This window comes from Prunus mume, linkage group LG4, assembly GCF_029339155.1.
Source record: "Prunus mume cultivar Tortuosa linkage group LG4, ASM2933915v1, whole genome shotgun sequence".
In the NCBI taxonomy this organism is placed as follows: domain Eukaryota; kingdom Viridiplantae; phylum Streptophyta; class Magnoliopsida; order Rosales; family Rosaceae; genus Prunus; species Prunus mume.
The window spans coordinates 18,650,087-18,674,788 of NC_142701.1; the positions used below are offsets into that span (position 1 = coordinate 18,650,087).

At 39.4% G+C, this 24,702-nt stretch overlaps 3 protein-coding genes and 4 pseudogenes across 3 annotated transcripts; 5 read left to right on the forward strand and 2 right to left on the reverse strand.

The window, feature by feature from the left end:
* The first annotated feature begins 758 nt into the window (after positions 1-758).
* On the forward strand, positions 759-1,743 carry LOC103330191 (metalloendoproteinase 2-MMP pseudogene; annotated as a pseudogene).
* Positions 1,744-2,613: 870 nt separating this feature from the next.
* On the forward strand, positions 2,614-3,798 carry LOC103330192 (metalloendoproteinase 3-MMP pseudogene; annotated as a pseudogene).
* A 942-nt stretch (positions 3,799-4,740) lies between these two features.
* LOC103330193 (metalloendoproteinase 3-MMP pseudogene) lies at positions 4,741-5,690 on the forward strand (annotated as a pseudogene).
* A 233-nt stretch (positions 5,691-5,923) lies between these two features.
* LOC103329927 (Major facilitator superfamily protein) lies at positions 5,924-8,612 on the reverse strand. The gene is made up of 5 exons (XM_008232456.3): positions 8,487-8,612; positions 8,282-8,393; positions 7,790-8,007; positions 6,954-7,465; positions 5,924-6,856 (listed from the first exon to the last, which is right to left on the reverse strand). Exons 2-5 carry the CDS (start codon positions 8,331-8,333, stop codon positions 6,010-6,012), a joined length of 1,629 nt encoding a protein of 542 aa, XP_008230678.1. The 5' UTR covers positions 8,334-8,393; positions 8,487-8,612; the 3' UTR covers positions 5,924-6,009.
* Positions 8,613-12,213: 3,601 nt separating this feature from the next.
* Positions 12,214-13,006, reverse strand: LOC103330194 (metalloendoproteinase 2-MMP-like; annotated as a pseudogene).
* A 4,301-nt stretch (positions 13,007-17,307) lies between these two features.
* LOC103330195 (zinc transporter-like protein) lies at positions 17,308-20,865 on the forward strand. Its single transcript, XM_089050278.1, has one exon. The coding sequence runs from the start codon at positions 17,569-17,571 to the stop codon at positions 20,359-20,361; it is 2,793 nt and encodes a 930-aa protein (XP_088906404.1). The 5' UTR covers positions 17,308-17,568; the 3' UTR covers positions 20,362-20,865.
* Positions 20,866-21,000: 135 nt separating this feature from the next.
* LOC103329928 (aminoaldehyde dehydrogenase ALDH10A8, chloroplastic-like) lies at positions 21,001-24,418 on the forward strand. The gene is made up of 15 exons (XM_089050279.1): positions 21,001-21,336; positions 21,441-21,583; positions 21,675-21,755; positions 21,854-22,002; positions 22,135-22,227; positions 22,315-22,438; positions 22,566-22,631; positions 22,736-22,802; positions 22,939-23,015; positions 23,121-23,234; positions 23,377-23,454; positions 23,552-23,703; positions 23,801-23,861; positions 23,959-24,065; positions 24,163-24,418. The coding sequence occupies exons 1-15, from the start codon at positions 21,228-21,230 to the stop codon at positions 24,317-24,319; spliced, it is 1,578 nt and encodes a 525-aa protein (XP_088906405.1). The 5' UTR covers positions 21,001-21,227; the 3' UTR covers positions 24,320-24,418.
* Positions 24,419-24,702: the final 284 nt, after the last annotated feature.

Consider the following 24,702-nt stretch of genomic DNA (forward strand, 5'->3'; position numbering starts at 1 on the left):
GGGCGGCAGGGATAGGGGTGGGAGGTGAAGTTGCATTTCTGGTTTTTAATTTTTAGATTATGTGAATTTTAAATTAAATTTTTGTATTTATTTTTTAAGGTTTGATTATGTGTCTTGTTCTAAACAGTTAGATTATTAAGATGGTCAAGATTTTGCGAAATGTGAATAAATGCGTACAATTCTAAATGTAGAGACTCGGGATCCATCTTAGTTTCATTTTGGAAGCATTAAAAAAAATATATTATCAGACTTTGTTGGCCATAATTTCTTATTGGTTGGAATAAAAAAGGTTCAGACTTTTATTTTATTTATTTAATAGTTGATTTCAATTAATAATCCGCCGAGTAACAAGGGAGAAGGGGGAGAAGAGGGGTTTCTTATGTTAAATATTGGGAGGGCTGATATTTTTATCTTTCCTTTTTTGTTCAGAGTGGGCTTGAGTGATGGCAGAGGATGCAGGTTTTGTTGTATTTGTTTTGGGAGTTTTGTTGTTGTTGTTGTTGGACTGTTAGTGATATCCACGACGTTTCTAATATAAGATAAGAGTGCTAATTGAGGGTAATCTGGGTATTTAGAGAAGGTGTTTTGTGTGGCATGATCAATTAACTGACAGAAACATAGTGAAAGGTTTCCAAAAGTGCAGGAGTTATTTTGAAAAAACATTATAAAAAAACTCGGGGGGAGGTTTGCGTAATTAACTCCCTATAAATATCCCTCCAAATACGATGCTGTTGGAACATATCCAATCCTAGGCTTCATCAATGGCATCAAAGTCTCATCTTTGTCTCTTGGCATGCACTCTCCACTTCATCCTCCTATCTCTCCCCTCCCATGCAACTTCATCCGAAACCCACAACAAAAAAACATCATCGCCATTTGAGTTCCTTGACCATCTTAAGGGGTTCCAAAATGGTGACAAGGTCCCAGGAATCCAAGACCTCAAAAAATACCTCGGAAGGTTTGGTTACTTAAGCAGCAACAATAACCAAACCACTGATGAATTTGACGATCAATTGGCGTCGGCCATCAAAACCTACCAACTCAATTACAACCTCAAAACCACTGGAATATTAGACACTCAAACAGTATCCAATATGATGATGCCACGTTGTGGCGTCCCAGATATCATCAATGGTACCTCCTCTATGCGATCAGGCAAGCAAAGTCACCCTCCTCCTAACCACCATCACAAGGGACACACAGTTGCTCATTATGCTTTCTTCCCTGGAAAGCCGAAATGGCCAGCCTCTAAGTACCACCTCACCTACGCTTTTCTTCGGGGCACCCCAACGGCGGCCAAGGGCCCAGTTGCACGTGCTTTCAATACGTGGGCTGCCCACACACAGTTCAAGTTCAGCCAGGCTCGAAGGAATCAGAAGCCGGATCTGACGGTGAGTTTTCACCGGCGTAGCCATGGAGATGGTCATCCATTTGATGGGCCAGGAGGGATCCTAGCGCATTCTTTCGCGCCGAAAGATGGGAGATTTCACTATGACGCTGATGAGAAGTGGTCTGTGGGCGTTGTGAGGGGTGCTTTTCACTTGGAGACTGTGGCTTTGCATGAAATTGGTCACCTCCTAGGGCTTGGCCATAGCTCTGTTCGGAGAGCTATTATGTACCCGACTATAAGCTCTGGAGGAACCAAAGGCTTGAACAGGGATGATATTCAAGGAATTAAAGCGTTATACCACGCTTGATAATCATCGGGTGTCTCTCTTAAGTAATTACTATGTTCATCCAAAGTCATCAACTTTTCTCTTTTTTTTTTTTCTTTCTTTTTTTTTTAAATCGAATAAAGTACCTCGCCTTGGGTGTACTAAGATATTGAAAACAATAAACACAACTCAAAGTTGTACCAGTATATATATATATATATATATATATATATATATATGCTGGAAATTAATTGTTTGAACATTTTGTAATAATGGATTTCTGAATCGTTTCAAATTTGAATGGTTTCTTCTTTGAATTTTCTTTGGAATACAAATTTAATTATGCCTCGATTCCAATCACACAACATAGCATTGAGTTCAATATCTTATTTAAGCACTGATGAAAAGCTTTCATTCTCTAATGTGAGATACTCTCAACACGTCCCCTCATATCTTTTTGAGTATCAAACTTGATAACGTGGATAATATGGCAATGATACCATATTAGAATGTGAACATCAAACTCAAATTCAATTTCTTTGAAGTATTGTCAGCCAATATAGACTTATAATACAACAAACCAACAAATGGGTATTAAAATTATTTTGATTATTTCTGACTTTCCTATGTTTATTAAGACCTACAAAATCAAAAAATAAGTAGGTTCCACATTACAATCCGTAATTCAATAGTTGAAAAACTACAATAATAAAGTGGTTGATCTCATAGCCATTTGTTCACTCCTATGTATGTTATTCACTTCTCATAGCCATTTGAATGACTATAGTTTCATACTTAGCGTATGGTCCGAACCAAGAAATAATTAGTCTCCAACCTCAAGACTTAGCTTAGCTATGGTCAAAGTCAAAACCAATAATTTGGAAATTTTTATATATCAACGTATCCCCACCGTTAATCTACATATGCTCATTATACATCTATAAATATCCCTCCAAATATGAAGCCTTTCATTGCAACATATCCAATTAATATACTCTCTTCCTTCCTAGCTATTGCAGCATCATCAATGGCATCAAAGTTGTCTCACATTTCTCTCTTCACATGCACTCTTCTCTTCATCCTCCTTTCTCTCCTCTCCCATGCAACTTCATCAGAAACCCACAACAACAAAAATACCTCGTCGCCATTCGAGTTCCTTGAGCATCTTAAGGGGTGCCACAAGGGTGACAAGGTCCAAGGTATCAAAGACCTGAAAAAATACCTTGGAAAATTTGGTTACTTGAGCAGCAACAATAATGGCCACTTCAATGACGATGATTTTGACGACCAATTGGAGTCTGCCATCAAAACTTACCAAATCAATTACCACCTCAAAGCCACCGGAACATTGGATGCGAAAACCGTATCCAACATGATGATGCCACGCTGTGGTGTTGCAGATATCATCAATGGTACCTCCTCCATGCGATCAGGGAAAAAAAGGCACCCTCACCATCACCACGGAGGACACACAGTTGCTCATTATTCTTTCTTCCAAGGAAACCCAAAATGGCCGGCCTCTAAGTATCACCTCACCTATGCTTTTCTTCAAGGCACCCCAGCTGAGGCCATGGGCCCAGTCTCCAGTGCGTTTCAAACATGGGCCGCCAATACACACTTCACCTTCAGTGAGGTCCAGAGCAATCAGAACCCAGATCTGACGGTCAGTTTTCACAGGGGCAATCATGGAGATGGGGCCCCATTTGATGGGCCAGGTGGGACCATAGCCCATGCATTTGCTCCTACAAATGGGAGATTTCACTACGACGCTGCTGAGGCGTGGGCTGTGGGTGCCGTGAGCGGTGCTTTTGACTTGCAGAGTGTGGCTCTGCATGAAATAGGGCACCTTCTCGGGCTGGGGCATAGTTCTGTTCAAGGAGCTATTATGTTCCCCTCTATCGGCACTGGAGTGACCGAGCAGAGCTTGCACGGGGATGATATTCAAGGAATTAAAGCTTTATACAACACTTGATGATCATCAAAAATCTTAAAAGCCATGAACTTATCATTTTTCCCTTTTTATTTTGATCAAATAAAGGTACCTCACCTAAAAGTGTACTAGGATTTTCAATAGCTGTATGTTTGAAGCTCTATTTTGAAGTTTTTAAGTGAATTTGTTGTCTGAAATTTCATTGAAATAAAAATTTGATTATGTTATGCCTCGACTGCATTCAGATTAGAGTAAGAATCATTGGAAAAAAAAAAAAAAACATATCATTCACACATAAACTGAACCAACTAACGAGATACTGTGCCTACTTTTTTTTATGAATAATCTACCTATGTTTTTACATAAATAAATACCCTTTTTTTTGTGTGTGAATAATCTACCTATTTTTAAAAAATATAAATCACGTTCCTTTAAGTTAACTTTATTACCTAAGTGGAAATTTTGTAGGATTAATCTATTATAAAATAATTTATGAATTTGTTTTTGTTCGAAATTTTAGGGATTTGATGAATATTGCTATGTTGAATATAAATCAAGGAGTTAATGACATGCTTCAAAATAAATTATAATTACAAAATATAAAGGTAAATGGTATATAGTGTAATTTAGTTAATAATGCTTGGACATATCTATCTTATATGGCAACATATTTTAAATTTGGATTTTAGTTAGAGGTTTAATTGTAAGTGAATTTATGTCCGGGATATAAGAGTTGTAAGCACCTATATTGGCTTTGCTCTAAATCCTATTATATAAATCTTTAAAATCCAAAAGTCTTTTGATTATAGAAATTCATAAATAAAATCCTATAAATCATAACATTTTGTTTAAATTCAGTGGACATTTTTTTGAGTGAAGAAATCCAATAGACTTTTTTAATCCCTAAATAGTCTTCTAAAATCTCAATTGAATACACCCCCCCTTAGTCTCTAACCTCAAGACTTTAGCTTACCTATGGTCAAAGTAATGATATTACTAATCTGTCTCAAAGCCAATAATTTGGAAATTTTTATATATCAACGTATCCCCACCGTTAATCTATATATGCTCATTATACACCTATAAATATCCCTCCAAAATGAAGCTTTTCTTTGCTATCCAATTAATGAACTTTCTTCCTTCCTTGCTATTGCAGCATCGTCAATGGCATCAAAGTTGTCTCACATTTCTCTCTTCACATGCACTCTTCTCTTCGTCCTCCTTTCTCTCCTCTCCCATGCAACTTCATCAGAAACCCACAACAACAAAATTACCTCGTCTCCATTCGAGTTCCTTGAGCATCTCAAGGGGTGCCACAAAGGTGACAAGGTCCAAGGCATCCAAGACCTCAAAAAATACCTTGGAAAATTTGGTTACTTGAGCAGCAACAATGGTCACCTCAATGATGATGATTTTGACGACCAATTGGAGTCTGCCATCAAAACTTACCAAATTAATTACCACCTCAAAGCCACCGGAACATTGGATGCCAAAACCGTATCCAACATGATGATGCCACGTTGTGGTGTTGCAGATATCATCAATGGTACCTCCTCCATGCGATCAGGCCAAAAAGGCACCCTCACCATCACCACAGAGGACACACTGTTGCTAATTATTCTTTCTTCCAAGGAAACCCAACATGGCCGGCCTCTAAGTATCACCTCACCTATGCTTTTCTTCAAGGCACCCCAGCTGAGGCCATGGGCCCAGTTTCCAGTGCTTTTCAAACATGGGCCGCCAACACACACTTCACCTTCAGTGAGGCACAGAACAACCAGAACCCAGATCTGACGGTCAGTTTTAACCGGGGCGATCATGGAGATGGGACCCCATTTGATGGGCCAGGTGGGACCATAGCCCATGCATTTGCGCCGACAAATGGGAGACTTCATTACGACGCTGATGAGCGGTTTTCCGTGGGCGCCGTGAGTGGTGCTTATGACTTTGAGACTATAGCTTTGCATGAAATAGGGCACCTTCTTGGGCTGGGGCATAGCTCTGTTCAAGAAGCTATTATGTTCCCCTCTGTCCGCTCTGGAGTGACCCAGCAGAGCTTGCATGGGGATGATATTCAAGGAATTAAAGCTTTATACAACACTTGATGATCGTCTCTTCTTGATCATCAAGAATTTTAAAAGCCATGAACTTCTCATTTTTCCCTTTTTATTTTGATAAAATAAAGGTACCTCACCCAAGAGTGTACTAAGATTTTCAAGAGCTGTATGTTTGAAGCTCATATTTTGAAGTTTTTTAGTGATTTGTTGTCTGAAATTTCTTTGAAATAAAAATTTGATTATGTTATACCTCGACTGCATTCAGATTAGAGTAAGAATCATTGAAAAAAACATATCATTCACACATAAACTGAACCAATTAACCAGAGTTTTTCTTCTGAGCTTGATCAAGCTCGAAACAAAGAGCTTATTTACAGTTTTCATTGTCCAAATCCAAATCCCTCCTGCTTCTGTAACACGCAGACAAAAGTACATAAAGGAGAAAGCTCAAAGCACTCAATGAGGCCAAAAACCAGTAGTATTTGTCTAGCCGAGCTTCACTCATGTCATCAGAGAACCAGCTCTGCCTTCCGTTCGAACTTGTAACCGCCTCAACGGTCGCAATCAAAAGGCTGCTCAAGTAGCTTCCCACCCCGAAAACACTAGTGTACAGCGCAAAGGCCATGGTTCTCATTCTTACGGGAACTTCTGAGTAAAAAAACTCTTGCATTCCAACAACAGTGAAAATGTCTGAAATTCCCAAAAGAATGTACTGAGGCAGCAGCCAAAAGATGCTAAACGGGACCGTCTCAGAATGAGCTCCCAGAGCTTCCATTTCTCTACTGATGCGGAGCCTTCTTGTTTCCACAACTGCTGCACTGGCCATTGCTATGACTGAAATGAACATCCCAATCCCCATCCTCTGCATCACGGTGATACCCTTTTCGTGACAAGTAACCAGTCGCGTAATCGGGATCATAATTTTGTCGTAGAGAGGCATCAAGAGGATTATGGAAAGAGTAATGGCACTCTGTAGAGTTGCTGGTGGGATCTTGAATTGGCTTCCAATGTTTCTCTTCATGGTCATGCCTTGTTTGGTAAAGAATGTGGGAGGTTGTTGGAAAATCACTGCAAACATCAAAAGCATTATCCAGATGGGCAGAAGCCTCAGCAGCACTTTAGCATTTTCAAGCACATAGAAGCCGCTTTTGGGATTCTCAACCAACCCCTCATTGGTGCTGAAATTTTGATGACAAAGCGGTTTCTCTTGAAGCCTATATATAATTAACCAGCAAAAACAGATACATATAGCATCAGAATTCATGCACATTTTTTGTAAAACAGAGTTCAAGAGTTAGAAACTAGACTTACTCTAGCTCAGTAACATCACTTTTATTTGGTAATGTGATTCTGCGATTCATTAGTTTTAATGCAGTTGCCTTGATGCTTTGAACCATGTTGCCAATAGGCTTATAGTCCATGGCCTCGCTCTCTCTGTAAGTATAGATTCGGCTTCCACAAGAGAACACCACGACCGACGTAACCATCGATATCATGGGGATTGCAAAACCCAGAATCCAACCAAAAGTGTCTTGAATGTAGGACATGAGAGTGATACCCAGGAGGCTGCCACTGCAAACACCAAAATACCACCATTGAAAGAACACGCTCTTTTTGTTGGACTTTCGCTCATCTTTGCTGCTAGGCAGTTCCTCTTCGCTGTCCAGTTGATCTGCTCCAAATGCTTGCAGAGACGGGTTATATCCACCTTGACCAAGAGAAATTAAATACAGAGACCAAAACAGAAATGAGGAATTAGAACTTGTTTTGTTTGCAGCAGAAGATGCCCTGGTCAATGCTGTTGATGTCAAGGCCACAAGCCCCTGAAAAACAAAGCCATACAGACTCATAAATTATAAAAGTGTGACATGACGAAGCAAGCACACACTAAAATCAAACTATCTTCAATTATCTTGACCAGACAGCCCAAATATTCTAATGAAAATAAGATTTGGTGACGATGACTCAGGCTCCATCCATCTTAATCCATCATCCGAAGCATCTTGATCAGACAAATTCCAGAAAATTACAAATTAACCATAATAATTTCTGGTAAGTTTTAAATTCTTTACCAAAAGAAGAGACAAGAGGAAGAACCAAAACTAGTAAGAAAGAAAGAAGAAAAGTGAGTAGATATATAGACTTACTGCAACATAGAGGAAAGAAGAGGCCAAAATGGTGGGATATCGATCCCAATATGAGTCAACAAAAGGTGCAACTAAGAGAGGCAACATGGACGTGAAGCCACACCAACTGTTAACCGTCTTGGCCGCCGCAGAGTTGCTCATTTTCATAACATCAGTTAGATAAGTTACTAGATTGGATGCCACTCCCTTGTATGCAAATCTCTCCATACCAGCAATCACTATTATGAAGAAGCAGACAGAAAAAAGTACTAGATTAAATGTGGCAAAGACATTAAGTTCTTTCTAACTTCATCATTGAAAGCTAAAGAAGTAGAAACAAAGCTCCCTGGTCAACGGAGGACCATTAAATTACAGGATAAATTAACCTATCTGCCTGGTAAAACTGATGATCATCATGGGGCCCCTCCATTACCATATCAAAGCTATTAAAAAAAGTAGTTGCAGCATATCATAATATCATAATAATATGATGAGAACCCCATAAATAATTACCTATGAGGAGAATGCATGAGTTGCCAAGTGTTTTGCCTCCTGATCCAGCCATGAGAGGTAATTATGGAGGTTTTGGCTTTGGGATTAATGAGGAATCAAAGAAGAAGGAAACCTGAACGCCACAAAAAACTCTCCTATAAATCTGTCATCAGCTGCAGAGAGAGAGAGAGAGAGAGAGAGTAAACTGTTGTTTTCATCTACTCACCAACAAACAATCGTGCCAAAACTTCTTCATTATTGGTTCTCTGTTTCGTTCCTTTTTACAAACACAACATCAAAAGGCTTTGTATTAATAATGGTACACTCGGCAAATCACTAGCCTCTCTCTCCTAGCAATATTAATGCTTGCACTATTTATAAAAATGAGAAAAAGCTAAACATCACTTTACTTATTTTTCAGTTTTGGCTTCGTCCCAGAAAATATATATATTTTTCAGTTTTGGCATGGTGTCATCATGGCGACGTGACCGAGAAAATAATGTCTGATGCAGCAAATTAAACCCCATGCGTCACTCTGATTTTATTCACGGTTTGATCAATATATCATTTGGATGTATGTAGCCACTTAACGGTACACGTGGAGCTAGCCTTTGACACGTAGGATGGCCCTGCTTGTTCCCAACTGTGACAACAAAGATTCCCTAGCTAGATCAATTATCAAATAGACTTTCTCATGCAATTACAAACAAGTACTTGTTGTGAGTACAGGAATGAAAAATGAAATAAATCAAGATTTCGGAAGTTAATCAATTATGAAATGTTTGTTTATGTTGTTAGACTGTGAATTTGAATTATCGAGTCTGTTTACGTTATTAGACCGTAAATTTGAATTATCAAGTTGTATACACATAATTATTTCCATGTAATTCAGATTCAATCAAAGATATTGAATAGCACCATTCCACAAGATAAGACCCCATGATAAGAAAGTAGCATCTTTATCCTACGCACCAAACCACCACTTTTGACCGGGCCAAGCTCCATTAATGATCATGCAACTTTTGCCATTTTTAATGTATGGTTTTCATTTTCCTTTAATTTCTTTTGGCAAACCAGTCGGTTCTCTGATCAGTCTGTTACGAGTTGTTTGATATCTTTTTTCTGTCCAAATCCGCAAGTAATGCAAGAAAAAGCAAAGAAAAAGTTTGAGTGCGGTTTGTATGCGTTACGTTTAGAGATTACTTGTACAAAGAGACAGATTGATGAGCATGCGTTACGGTTGAAGGGAAAAGCATGCATATGACACACATGGACACACAACCGACATACGCAGACACACAGTTCACACACAGACACACATGTTCATGTTCTTATAAAAATACAGATAGAGAGAACCAGAGTTTTTCCAGTGCTAGCTGACGAGGATGGCTGCTACGTATGAAGAAACTAAGAAAAAATCAAATTCAAAATTAGATAAGCCCAGCTGATGAATAAATGGTCTCGGAATGGACAGATGGCCATCATTGGCAGTGAGTATATGGAGCTTCGTCGGTGCTGGAGGAGTTGTTTATAGCTTTTCATTTGGGTGGCTTGCTACGATGGATACCACTTAACATCTTTATGGATACCGCCACTAGCTAGTGATTTGTATAGTGGAAGATGTTTTAAGACAATTTAAACAAACCGTCGCCACACCACCAGGGCCTAGCTAGCAAGAATTGTTGTGTGCCATGGTCAGATGCGTTCACGTTTACGTCTACTTCTGTTATAACACGTGTGCTTTAATTACATAATATGTGAACTAGTAGGAATATATGGTGGTACAACTTGATCACACCCAAGGGTAGAGCCACATGCGTCCCATGGCCATGACCCCCCAAACTCCATAAAAACTCCATTATTTCTCAAGCATCAACTACAATATTAGTTGAAATATAACTCTATATAATCTTGAATTTATAGTACTGGCCCCATCCCCACAGATTAGCTTCTATCTCCGCCACTGATCACACCCAGAATTCTTTAGTAAGAGTCAAGTGCACGTGGAAAATACCCTTTATTCTCTAATTTGAGAATATATATTTGATTCCAAGAGGGGACAGTGTAGTTGAGTTGACACACGTATGCAAAGCAACATCGGGACATGAGTGCGCACACTTGCTTGGATATTCCTCCGATTCACAACACAATCTATATACATTCCATCTTATGATACTTATCCATCCATCAAAAGTAGTACATGTATTTTGTACAAACCTGTTTGATATTTTGAATGACTTTCATACATTTTTATTCATTAGGTGAAGTGTGATCGGTTTTCATACATTTTTATTCATTAGGTGAAGTGTGATCGGTTTTTCTTCACAAAGTGATATTCCAAATTATACTCTGATATACATGGTGACAAATTAAACTTGAGCGTAAAAGAATGAACACACTACTTTCACTAACTAACCTAACCCACATTTAACTCAACTTTGGTTTTCTTTTTTCGGAAATGCTAATTATTTCTTGTCTTGAATGGAAACTTATGCCTAAGATATAAGTTACGTGAAGTGCTGAAATTAAAAATAGAATTAGTGCCTTTCTCTTTCACGATCACCTCATCATCATATTATTAGTATATATACATAGTTCTTATGTTGTTCTTTTCGTCAATCCAATCAAAGCTTATTCATTTCGATTATTTTGCTTTCTTTGCGACTTTACGTCAATCAAAATGGCCTACTTTTTCACTGAATTGATATATATAATTGTGTGTACAAAAAGAGGTCAAAATGCAGTTCAACTCCTCTAATCATCAAAACATCACCTTTTATGTTTTCTTTCTTTAAAACCTAATTTGATGTATCATATGAGTATTTGAAAATACTTTTGACCAAAAAACTTTATGAAATTACTATCAATCACATATATGCTGGCTAGCTAGAGGAATGCTTTTTATAAAATTAGAAAAAACTTTATGATGCTATTTGATAATAAAATTTACATTTTCCATATTAAACTAAAAAACAAAAAATTAGGCAAAGGACCCACTAGTGTAGTGGTTTGGGGCAACTACTCCTCTCAAGAAATGCCCTAAGTTCGAGTCCTAGCATACGTGTAAGATCCTAAAAAAACAAAAACAAAAAACTTACATATATATTCCTTTTACCAACTATTTTATTATTATTATATCTATATATATAAAGCAAAATGCAGAGAATGGTGAAACATTTAAAATACTAGAAAATGCCCTTGGTTAATTTAAACATTAAGAATTAAAATTATTAATTAAATGAGAATAATATGGTAAATTCACATTTTTCATATTAAAAAATTAAAATTAAAAATAAAATCAGATAATAAGTTTTACTTTTATGGAGCATAACTACCCATATTATCTTTTCTTAATTCTAAAAATAAAATATATAAAATAAAAATAAAAACAAAAACCAATTGGCACATGCGTGAGCGTGTGCCAAGGGGCTAGTAGTATATATAGAGAAGAGGTCGCATGAAAGAAATGTTGGGCTTTATGTCCACATTAGTTTTAGGCAATGCCAGGTTTTCTTCTTCAACCCACAACCAAAAGTATCTAGAGAAGACCCATATTTGAGCATTCTTCTCGATCATCAAGACAAGTGTTGCAACAAGTTATCCGCATGCAAATTCTAGGTGTATCCAGTGCGGATGGAACGGAAGAAGGGAACATGACAGCTCCTTCAACAGAGCTATATGCGCAAGTGTCCAATTTCAAAACCAACACCTCATTAGCATAATTTTTTATACGGTTTTGGCGTCTAACGTTCCAGATATTGGCTGGTAATTAAGCTGGTAGTTTGATGGCTGACTCTAACTCTAAGAAGTTGTCAAAAGCATCATCATTGGAGGAATGGTGGGTGATGATGTTTTTGTTGTTGTTGTTGTTGTTGTTGTTGTTGTGGGTTAATTTGTGACGACGTTGCATGGGATGGGAGAGAGGAGAGAAAGAAGGATGATGAGTAGGAGAGTTATTGTGAAGAGAGAAGGATGAGACCAGAGAATGACGCATCTCTTGGCGCAAATGCATGGGCTAGGGTCCCGCCTGGGCAATCAAACGGATAGCCATCTCCATGATTACGCCTCTGAAAACTGATCGTCAGATTTATCCTCGGATAGCTTTTGACCTGAGTGAACCTTAACATTGTGTTGTTGGCCCATGTTTTAAATGCACATCTAACTGGCTCCATGGCCTCAATTGAGTAGCCTTGAAGAAAAGCATAGGTAAGGCGATACTTAGAGTCTTAGACGCTGGCCATTTTGGGTTTCTTGGGAAGTAAAAATATTGAGAAACTGTGAGTCCTCTGGCGTAGTGGTGAAGCTGATGTTGCATGCGTGCTGGTGCATGTGCAGTTTCTTTCCAGATGATATCATGGAGGTGGTGCCATTGATGATATCTGGCACACCACATCGAGGCATCATCATACTTGATACATTTTCACCATCCAACGTTCCGGTGGCCTCGATGTTGTAAGTGATTTGGTAAGTTATGATGGCCGTCTCCAATTCATCGTCAAAATTAGCATCATTGTTTGACTGGCCATTCAAGTAACCAAAATTTTGAAGGTAGGTTTTGAGGTTTTGGATGCCTTCAACTTTGTCACCCTTTTGAAACCCCTTAAGATGGGCAAGAAACTCAAATGATGTTTCTGTATTGCAGTTTCTTGACGATGATGCATTTGAGAGGAGAGGAAAGAGGATGAAGAGGATGAGGGTAGTGATTATGAAGCAACAAAAATGAAATTTTGAAGATGCCATTGCCATTTCCATTGATGCTAGCTATAGTAGCAAAAAATGCTTTTGGTTTCAAATATGTTGTGGAAAAGCCTTATACGTGGAGAAAAATTCATGCCAAATTTTGTGAAAGATCAAGTTCGGCTCGTACAAAAATGGCTTTGGCTAGTAGTGGAAAATTTTGAATAAAGAGTTAAGGAAATGGAGAGATGCGTTGGTAAAAGCGAGAGACAACGTTCGAAGCGGCGAAAATCTTGCCAAAGAGGTAAATTATTTGTAATTGCCGTTTTATTAAATTTAATGTTCTTTTTTTAAATAAAAAAAATTCTTGCAATTTTTTTTTTTATTATAGATTACGCAAGCACAAATGTGGTTCATTGCCATTGGCCAAGGCAAAAAATCTTTCAACAATCACCAATGTTGGGAGGTGGTGAAAAATTATTCGAGATTCAAAATTATTCCCAGGTTCGATTGTGTTGAATGAGACGCCGCTCCACAATTCAACGACATCAGATTCGCCTTTAGATTCCCAAATTTGGGATAAAATAATCTTCCAAAAATTATTACCCTGAGAATGTCTACGTCTGTCTACGGCCATGGTTAACTTGAACCACGGTGGCAGACTTGGCTTGATAAATTAATGGAGCATACCCACTGCCATAGCAACTTAATCATCATCTTCTTCCTCATCCCTTTCTTCTTCAGCTCATTTGTGCCTTCTTTTTTCAATTTCTTGCTATTGCCTCTCCAAGCACCTCCTCGTGTAGGACATTGAGAGTGGAATGTGTTTTCTAAAATTTGAGAAATCAAAGGACAGAGAGGATATGGTGTGAGATGTCTGAATTGAGGCTCTGGTTTTATATAAGGATTTAGAAGATAGAGATAACATGTAACGCAATTTTAATAGGGTGAAAATTTTATCTAAAATCTGAGATTTGTATTTTATAATAAATATCGACATGTGGCAACCGAGAATCTTATCTGGAATTTGATATGTGAATTTTATGATAAATATGGACATGTGTCAACCAAAAATCTTATCCGAAATATGATATGTGAATTTTATAATAAATATTGACACGTGGCAACCGAAAATCTTATCCAAATTAATTGTTTAAGTAAAATAAATAAATAAATAAAAGTAAATAGTATTTGGCCTTTGGCATGACAATGAATGGAAACACAAGAAGCCTTTTGCAAGGGCTAGCACTATTCACATGAATAGTAATAGCCATTGCCTCCCCTTACCCTTTGACATAGCAAATAGGTGGAAGTGCTCTAAGGCAACTGTTTTCCATGCTTGGACTTACCAAACATGGAAAACAATTGATTTCCCATGGTTGAGGCCCAAAAAGTCCAAAGCTGGGCCCAAAAATATATTTCTAGCCAAGTACGACACCTTAGGAAGAAACTCGACTTGGGCACACAAGAGTTAGTCATATGCACTTGCACACGTGTCACGCCAAGCAAATAAGCAACACGCCACGCTACAAGCTTAAGTGGGCCCAAGCCACGCGAATGTCTGGCGCTTGCTGAGCGGATTGTGGTATGGATGGCTACGAGTATTCACAAGGCCCATTGATGGTCCAAAGAGTAAAATTTTTGGGCTGCTTGGGAGCACCAAAACTCAAGCTCATTCCTTGAGCCCAAACATATGGGTAAGCATGAGAGAGATAACCCAATAGCCTATGACCTCAAGAAAATGCCCAAACATCTTAGAAAATATCCAATAGTCATAGCCCACAACACTTGGAAATATCCCACATCAGTCAAAATATCCAGCACTTTGTCAAAACCAAGGCAAACCCATATACACAGGTTGCTGGAAGTAAATCACCTTTTGACCAACACCCTTACCCATTCTTTCCTCTACAAGCTTTGTGAGAAAACAAGAAGGAAAATGGAGTGGCGCTTTACCCACATGGAGCACACGGAGAAGTCCAGTTGCGTGAAGGTCTTGAAACTCCAAAAAGCTTTGTGCCTACATGCTCAGGCTGGGAAAGTTTCACCAAATAAGATGGAATGGAAGAAAGTGAAGGAAAATGGGAAAATGTGGCTTGATAAAATTGAGTGTTCCAACACCTATAAAAGTAGGCACCTTCTACCTAGCAAACGAACTGATCCAGAGCAAGCAACATCCTTACTCATTGCTAGGAGGCCCAATTTCATGCTATGTTCTTCCATCTTCTTCCTCTCTTTCCCATAAACACATCTAGAGATAGCAAGTATCACCTCTCACCTCTAAAACCTTTCAATTTCAAGCCATGTTCTTCCATTGCTTCTATTTTTCTCTTCTGTCAAGCCACCCAGGAGCCTGATGAAGCTTTCATCAAGCTGCTGGAAATCTGCTAAAACCACACATGCTTCCATCTTCTTCCTCTCTTTCCCATATACACATCCAGAGAGAGCAAGCATCACCTCTCTCCTCTAGAACCCTTTGATTTCAAGCCATGTTCTTCCATTGTTTCCCTTTTTCTCTTTTGTCAAGCCACTCAAGAGCTTGACGAAACTTTCGTCAAGCTGCCGGAAACTTGCTCAAGCCACTTATTCCTCTTCCCTCATCTCTTCCTCTCTCCCATCAACAAATTCTCCCCAAAACTCTCTCTTCCCCTTATCTGAACCTCTATTTCTCATAGAAAACCCAGCCTTCTCTCTCTCATGCTAAACTCATGAATGCTCAGCTCCCATGCCACAAGCTTCTCATGTCAAGCCATAATATTTATTTGTAAGCAACTGTTCGTTTTGTTGGTGAAGTAAGCCAAGGTGTTTCCTAAGGCTCAACAAACCTTTTGAAGCACTCTTAGAGCCTGATTCTTGAACTCATACACAGGGGCAATTCCATCCATTTGCTCCTTACAGTAGCGCAGGCCCATCTATAGCTGCCAGAACGAAAAAGCCCCTACACCCATCCTTAAGCCTCATTTCCCATGAACCAAAAGGAGCAAAAAAGAATTAGAACACCTAATTGAAGAAAGAAGTCATTAGCTAGTTACTTAATATTTTCTAGATGAGATCCCGAGCCTTTGCATTTAGAGATTGTGCATTTATTCGCATTTCATAAAATCTAGATCATCCAAATGATTCAGTGCTTAAGAGTATGCACATAATCCATTTGATATATTTATAATTTTCTTTCAAAACGCCTACCCATGTCTCTCTCAATTCTTCCTCTTTGTCTTTGTATTTTGGTATTTCTTTCTTTCTTTTTTCTTTTGGCTTCTTCTTCTACTTTAATGTGTGTCAATTGAATATGGTTATTGTAACCCTAACATTGAAGGAAATTAAACTAAAATCAATTGGGTATTTTCCTGATCAATTTGGGCTTTTCTTGATGACTAACCTACAAATTTTAGATTAGCAACTTGCAATAACTTTGGGCTTTTCTCGATGACTACAACAACTTGCAGATTGGAAGATTTTTTAATTTCTCAAATTAAGGTTTTTATTTATTTATTTAAAGACATGGATGTATTCTAGCTATTTTAGGCTTTTTAACAAATCATAATTAACAGTCCCGATCTCTTGGACTACAGGGGTCTAAGAGATTTGTGGTAACTCACCGTTAGATTAACATCCAACGGTTCAAAAAAAATTCTTAAAAAGAGTGCAAGAGTGAATGAACTGTTGAATTTACATACAACGATGGGTGACCACAAATCTCTTGGACCCCTGTAGTCCAAGAGATCGGGAAGAAAAACAAGATTATTAGCCAAAATCCGTTCATATTGTAACAAAAAAAGGAGTGAGGACAACATGAGAAAGTAGATGAATGAGCGAGTTGAGAGGGAGGAGGAAGATACAAGTAACGACGTCAGTTTTATATAAAAAGGAAATAAACTTATTGTAGGCGATGTGGCATTCTCATAAGCATTGAATTAGTTGAATGGTCTGGATTTTATGAAATGCGGGTAAATGCACTGTCTCTAAATGTAGATGCTCAAAATGAGGGTTTTTTTACACACACGATCAAGATGTCATAAGAATTCAAACTTTAGGGTGTGAAAATGTTTCTGAAAGTGCTAAAAGTGTTTTATGACAATCAAAAGCGCTTTTGAGAAGGTTTGATAAATTTTAGAAATGTTTTTGAGTCGTAGAAGCACTGCACTTAGATTTCTTATAAAAATTTCAATATCTTTATTTATAATAAAATATTCTTGTTAAAAACGCTTATAAACAGAAGTGATTCCTAGATAAACAATCCCAAACGAAAAACAATCCCAAATGAGCCATTATTGTGTTATCTTTGTACCCGGTTGTCCGGTCAAATCAAATGCCCCAACCAGAAGGCAAACTGTAGCATATAGACTCTCCAGAAGCAATGGACCATCAAATGGGAAATAAATGAAAAAAAATTCAATCCAACGGTCATCAGCATCCACACCCATAGATGAAATGCAAGTTGGGTTCAACGGACTCGTCACTCCATAGACCCCGCCGAGAAAATTCTCTCCTTCCTCGGACCCTTTGCTGGGTCTGAGAGACTCCATTCGGATCCATCCGACCGTCACTGACCTTTGGAAAAGTATCAACGTCCTTAAACTCAAACCTCCAGAGGCCCCAACCAAACCATCTCCAACCAGCAACCAGCAAACATGGCCGATCACGACCACAACCACCACCACCACCAGCACAGGCCTCACCGCCTCTCACTCCCTCAACGCCCCACCACCTTCGCCGCTACACCTACCGCTTTCCCCACCACACCCACCACGTCTAGACAATACCCTGTTTACCCTTTCTCATCGTCTTCAACCCCAATCGCAACTCCGTCCAAACATCGCCTCTCTTCTCTCAACCCCAAACCATTCAACCCCAACAACAACAGCAAGTCCTCTCTTTCATTTCTCTTCTTCCTCCTTCTCTCTCTTCGCTCCCTTTATTCCCTGCTTCCGTTTCTTCGCTCCTCCCCTTCTTTCTCTCTCTTCCCCTTCTCTTTCCTTGTCTCTCTCCTGTCTTTCCTGCTAACCCTCTCTTGCTCCCTCTTCACCTCCTCCTCCTCCTCTTCTTCCAAAGACCCGTTTCACCAAAAGCAAAACCAACCCATCTTCTCTTTCACCCTGATCACGCAATCCCAGCACAGACTCTTGGTCGCCAAATCGATTCTTCTCGCCGTCGTCTTCCTGCTTCGTTTTCAGGCGCTTCGATATTGCGGCGCCGCCGCCATGATTCTCGCTGAATTGTCCGGAAACGTTGCCGCACGGTTCCTGGCCGAGGGCTGGGACTCGAATCTCGGTGGCGATCGGAATCGGTCCTCCAAGGTTCGTGGGTTCCTCGCTCTGTTTTCTGGGTTGCTTTTGTTATCTTTGAGTTGGGATCGGATTGAATGCTTCCCATTTTCTGCTAAGTCGGTTGAAAGTTTGGGACTTTCGGTGTTTCCAAGAGTGGATTGTGTTAGAATTTGGCCAATGTTGCTTCCATTTCTATCTGGGTTTTTGGGGTGTTACGAGCGTGTTTCGATGAATTGGGGGACAATTAGGCAATTAGGTCGGAAGAGGGTTCGTTTAATTTCATTGTTCTTTACAACTGTAGTGCTTTTCATTCCTGCTGTTGTTAGTGTTTTCATGTTTGAAGCTGAGGGAAATGGAGTTTCCATTGGAAATTTGGCTTGGCCTCTGGCAAACACTGTTGTTTTTGGGGTGCTTCTTAGTGAAAGTTATGGTGATGACAAGTCAGTGAGTTCTAAAGATTTCCGGAAAGAGTATTTGGTTACATTTTTATGCACTCTTGTTTTGGAGTTGTTTTATTTTCCTGAACTATCACTCTGGGGACTATTGCTCTGTGGTTTGTTACTCTATGTTGCTGTTAGGGAATTGGATCCTTATTACTCAAATTATCTTGAACTGGGGATGGACTCTTCTGAATCCTTTACTACTGCCATTATGAAGCCTATTAGACACATTTTGAGTGAGAGGAAGTCCCGCAAGATTGCACTTTTCCTTCTGATCAATACTGCATACATGTTTGTGGAATTTGCTGCTGGGTTCATGAGTAATAGTCTAGGGCTGATATCAGATGCCTGTCACATGTTGTTTGATTGTGCTGCCTTGGCAATTGGGCTATATGCTTCGTATATTTCACGTTTGCCTGCGAATCATCAGTTTAATTATGGTCGTGGGAGATTTGAGGTTCTTTCAGGATATACTAATGCTGTTTTCCTGGTGTTGGTTGGAGCATTAATAGTGTTGGAGTCGTTTGAGAGGATTTTGGACCCTCAGGAGATATCAACTAGCAGTTTATTAGTTGTTTCAATTGGAGGGCTTCTTGTCAATGTGGTTGGCTTAGTCTTCTTTCACGAGGAGCATCATCATGCTCATGGTGGATCTGGATCATGCTCCCACTCCCACCCTCACCAGCATTCGCATGAATCTGTTGGACGTGATCATGGAGGTCATGGGAAGCATGAGGAGTCTATACCTATTTCCATTGAATGCCATGAAAATTCATGTTCCGGCCATGATGACCATCATGAACACCAACATGGCAGTTATATCGGTTCTAAAGACCACAATTTCAGGAGCAATGAGTGCCATGATCACGATGGCCACAGTCACCAGCACGACCACCATGGACACAGTCACCAGCACGACCACCATGGCCAGAGTCACCAGCACGACCACCATGGCCAGAGTCACCAGCACGACCACCATGGCCAGAGTCACCAGCACAACCACCATGGCCAGAGTCACCAGCACAACCACATTGGCCAGAGTCACCAGCACGACCACCATGGCCACAGTCACCAGCACGATCAGCATGACCACGCCTACCAGCACGAACACCATGACCACGCCTGCCAGCACGAACACCATGACCACGCCTGCCAGCATACTCATTCTTCTGAAGGCAATAAAGTGGCGGAATCTCACATTCAAGGGGCAGGTTTTCAGCTGAAAAAACTGCCAACTGATGGAGAAAAAACAGCTAAGCATCAGCACCACCACATTGACCACAACATGGAAGGAATATTTTTGCATGTTTTGGCTGACACCTTGGGAAGTGTCGGAGTTGTTATATCAACTGTCTTGATTAAGTACAAGGGATGGCTTGTTGCTGATCCTGCCTGCTCGATATTTATTTCTGTCTTGATTATATCTTCAGTTATCCCATTGCTGAGAAACTCAGCAGAAATCTTGCTCCAAAGAGTTCCCAGAGCACATGAGCAGGATTTGAGAAAAGCTCTTATTGATGTTAGGAAGATACGGGGGATTTCTGGCATTCGAAACTTGCATATATGGAGCTTCACCAACTCAGAAGTAGTGGGGACTCTCCATCTTCATGTTTCAACAGACATTGACAAGGCTTCTGCAAAGGCACAGGTGTCACATGTGCTGTACAAAGCTGGAATCAAGGATTTAACATTGCAGTTGGAATGTGTTGGACAATAGCTTTATAACTTTTCACGATTTTCTTCACCTTGACAGAACTAACTGTGAGAGAGTTGGCCATTTGTTGTGGACTCAAAGTGATTTTCTGAATATTGGCTGATAAACTCCTTCAGTGAGCCTGTCGGGGATTACAAATGGGTCCTGCAGCGCTTCTTTTGTCATCGTTCTGGAACTCTTCATGTACATCTTGAATTGAAGCTCAGAAAAACATGAGATAGATGTTACCAAAGGTTAACAGGATTATGATACCAATCTTCTGTGCTAGGAGATCAGCATGCATCGCATTGATAGCTCGTGTTTGTGTGGGCATGTAAAAAAACATGCAAAGGGATTGGATGTGTAACTTTTTTTGGCAGGCAATATAAAGTAGTTTGTAGTTCATATCCATGAATCATTTGGATTTTCTTTTTCGTTGGTTTAAAGCACGATTTAAAGATGTATCACCTGCTGGCATAATAATCTACCCGGACATGGAAATTCACAGAATGGATGTAATTTCGATCAGTCATGTCTGTAATTTTTCCATACAAAACCAGTAAATTTACTTAGTTTCCTGCACCTCGTGGGCACTCAATTCCACAAAGACCATTATTAAATCTGCAAGCAGTCGTCTTCTTAGCAAAAAGGACAGAGAAGCAAATAATCGTTTAATGTAGGGATGGCAAGGCGCAACCGAAAACGAGGAAAACGATAACAACTAAGAAAAGAAATGAAAGTATAAATTTTTTGACAAAGACCCGCAGGAGAGGACGCTAGAGAAAAGTTTAAAGTCCATTGAAAAACAATGCATGCATAAGTCCACACTTAACACTTCTGTGTCGACTCAGTGAGTGTCTGTGTGACAGTTGACTTAAACATTGCTGAACATGGCCGTCCCAGTTCCTTCTCGTCAGCTTTTCATCGCCGGCGAATGGAGAGAACCGCTTCTGGAGAAAAGGATCCCAATCATCAACCCCGCCACTGAAGAGATTGTAGGTATGTAGTCTTTCATTTCAACTTCGAATTATATACGTGTACAGAAATCATGGACCAAGTTTAATTTCAGCAGCTATATGCTCTTTCTTTTTTTCCTTTTTCAGGGGACATAGCAGCTGCTACTGCTGAAGACGTGGATTTGGCAGTGGATGCTGCTCGCACGGCGTTCTTCAGTAATGAAGGGAAGGATTGGTCCTCTGCTTCTGGTGCTTATCGTGCGAAGTTTCTTCGTGCCATTTCTGACATGGTATATATTAATCTCATGATCATAATTGTTAATATACAGATCAGCTCCACAATTTTTTTTTGACCTTCTTCTTCTTCCTATTTCCATGGAGATTTTGGAGAGAAAGTCTCTACTGGCCAAACTTGAAACAATCGACACCGGCAAGCCACTAGATGAAGCAATATCTGATATGGTATATACACTAGTACAGTCTTTGTTGTATATTAGAGTATGGTTAATTTATCAAATTTTTTCTAAGTTATTAAGTGGGCTTAATTATGTCCAATTCAGGAAAGTTGTGCTTCTTGCTTCAAGTATTATGCAGAGCTTGCAGAAGCATTGGATTTGAAGCAAAAAATTACTGTGCCTATACAGCAGCAGTCATTCAAGACCCATGTCCTTAAGGAACCCATTGGAGTTGTTGCCCTTATTACTCCTTGGTATCTTTTACTTATTCCATTTCCTTTGTTCATCTATTTGCTTTCCTCTTTGTTTTACCTTCTTATTCTGAAAATTGTACTTTTTTATAAATGGAAAAAATATAGTCAATTAATTTCATCTGTGTGCTGAAGGAACTACCCTCTTTTGATGGCTACCTGGAAGGTCGCTCCTGCTCTGGCCGCCGGATGTACTGCTATACTCAAGCCATCCGAATTGGCATCTGTGTGAGAGTTTCACACCTATTTTTCGATTGCTCCTCATTATGTTTCCATAACTAGATTCTGGGTTTGTCATCCTAATATTATTTGCAGGACTTGTTTGGAGTTGGCAGAGATTTGCAGACAGGTGGGTCTTCCTTCTGGCGTCCTTAATGTTGTGACTGGGTTAGGCTCAGTAGCTGGTGCCCCTATGTCATCTCATCGTCATGTTGATAAGGTCTGGCTTTTAATTTCCGTTTCAACTTGTTCAAGACTTTGAAAAAACCCTGCATAAGTCACTCATGCAGTTTCTTTCCAATTGTATCTTTATCTGGTGAAATTAAGTAACTTTTCGTATTAATCAGATAGCATTTACTGGAAGCACAGCAACAGGAATTAAGGTCATGACAGCTGCAGCTCAATTGATCAAGGTCTTGTCCTACACTTTTTGCATATGCAAGTATTGCAATCTCCAAAATCACAAACATCGATTCTCTTTCCCTTGTCTTCTGATCTAGTATATTGCTTCTTGCAGCCTGTATCTTTGGAACTTGGTGGAAAGAGTCCAATTGTTGTGTTTGAGGATGCAGACCTTGATACTGGTAAGTGTTTTGGGGAGGGAAAAAAATTTACTTTCTAATAAGATGCTGGGAGCTTCATCACATTATATTTTGGTTACTGGTAGAACGTTTATCATCTTTGAGAGCCTAAGCGTGATATAACTGAATAATGGAACAGCTGCAGAATGGACTATCTTTGGCTGCTTTTTTACAAATGGTCAAATCTGTAGTGCAACATCTCGTCTTCTTGTTCATGTAAGCATGAGAAGCAGACCATTTTGTTGTCTCCCTAAACCCTAAACCCTATATTCTTTCTAGTTAAGTATCAACAGTTCTCATAATGCGCCCCAATTATGTCAGGAAAGCATTGCAGCTGAATTCTTGGAAAAACTTGTTGACTGGAGTAAGAACATCAAAATCTCTGATCCCATGGAAGAAGGTTGCAGGCTTGGTGCCATTATAAGTGAAGGACAGGTGTTAATGTTGGCTGATTTTAGCTCTGTCACTCCATTTTTACTTTGCATGCAACAAAGAGTGTAGTGAAGGACGACGTTTTATTTTAGCAGAGATGTCAAATTTGAGCCCTACTGAATAACAATTGTTCTGTTTTCTTTAGTATGAGAAGATCATGAGTTTCATTTCAACAGCCAAGAGCGAAGGTGCAACCATTCTATATGGAGGTGCCCGTCCTCAAGTAAAAACCTGTCTGATTCTCACTTTCTCAAATATAAATATCATGCCAGCATCTTCTCTTGCAGTCTTCTAAACCACGTTGTATGGATGAATGGCAGCATCTTAAGAAAGGGTTTTTCATTGAACCAACAATCATAACAGATGTTAGCACCCCAATGTCAATTTGGAGGAAAGAGATTTTCGGACCGGTTTTATGTGTCAAAACATTCACTACGGAGAATGAAGCCATCGACCTAGCAAACGACACTGAGTGAGTAAAATGTTTTTGCTCCAGCACTTGTCTGCAAACTTGTTTTTCCCTATTTGACAAGCAACCAATATTTGATGCCTCTGTCTCTGCCTCATAGCTATGGCTTGGGGGCTGCTGTGATTTCAAAAGATTTGGAAAGGTGTGAACGCTTCACCAAGGTAAGACTATCATACGTAGCAATCTCAAGCTGAGGTCTACTTACATATATCTTGCATGTTTCCAGAGAAACATTTGTTTTTGGTTTATGTTTTGCAGGCTGTGCAGTCAGGGATTGTGTGGATAAACTGCTCACAGCCCTGCTTCAATGAAGCCCCCTGGGGAGGCAACAAGCGCAGCGGAATTGGGCGTGAACTTGGAGAATGGTAAGGCACATTCAAAGTTTCCAAGCAAGGGCTTTCCTTACTTGGATGGTTGTATATAACTTCTTGTCTAATAATTGATTGTGTGCTGCACTTGAAGGGGCCTGGAAAACTACTTGAGCATAAAGCAGGTCACCCACTACACTTCTGAAAAGCCATTGGGGTGGTATTCTGCCCCCGAAAACAGTGAAGAAGGGAAAATTAGAAGAAGAAATAAAAATATCCAACGCAGTGAAGAAGGGAAAAATATAATATAAATGTAAGAAAACAAAATGTATATTACAACTACTATGTTGGATGCACTTGATGTTGTAAACTTGAAGTGGTAAATGGATTGTAGCTCAAGTGATGATAAACATTTATTTTGCATTGAGGTCATAGGTTCGATTCTCTCCTTTCTCAATATTACTTGTATAAATGGAAAACAAAAACTTGAAGTGAATGAAGCTCTAATTTTTATGTGTTTTAAGGAGAAAATTTTTACACTATAAAATGGGCCTCTTCTTTCTACATCAAACTCTTAAGGGCTTTACATAAATTGGCATATTCTAATGTAACATTTTATACAAATACCTATTGGGAGAGTAAAACCCTCAACTAACCAGTTGTCATTTTTAAGCGATTCTTAGGAAATTATAAC

Excerpts from the sequence above, each read along its gene's own strand:
- LOC103329927 (XM_008232456.3), bottom strand. The coding sequence starts at position 8,333 with ATGGCTGGATCAGGAGGCAAAACACTTGGCAACTCATGCATTCTCCTC. Across the intron at positions 7,466-7,789 it reads CTTCTTTCCTCTATGTTGCA|GGGCTTGTGGCCTTGACATC; the intron begins GTAAGTCTATAT and ends TTTGTTTTTCAG. Across the intron at positions 6,857-6,953 it reads AGTGATGTTACTGAGCTAGA|GCTTCAAGAGAAACCGCTTT; the intron begins GTAAGTCTAGTT and ends AATTATATATAG.
- LOC103330195 (XM_089050278.1), top strand. The coding sequence starts at position 17,569 with ATGGCCGATCACGACCACAACCACCACCACCACCAGCACAGGCCTCAC.
- LOC103329928 (XM_089050279.1), top strand. The coding sequence starts at position 21,228 with ATGGCCGTCCCAGTTCCTTCTCGTCAGCTTTTCATCGCCGGCGAATGG. Across the intron at positions 21,337-21,440 it reads CGCCACTGAAGAGATTGTAG|GGGACATAGCAGCTGCTACT; the intron begins GTATGTAGTCTT and ends TTCCTTTTTCAG. Across the intron at positions 22,228-22,314 it reads CCATCCGAATTGGCATCTGT|GACTTGTTTGGAGTTGGCAG; the intron begins GTGAGAGTTTCA and ends TATTATTTGCAG.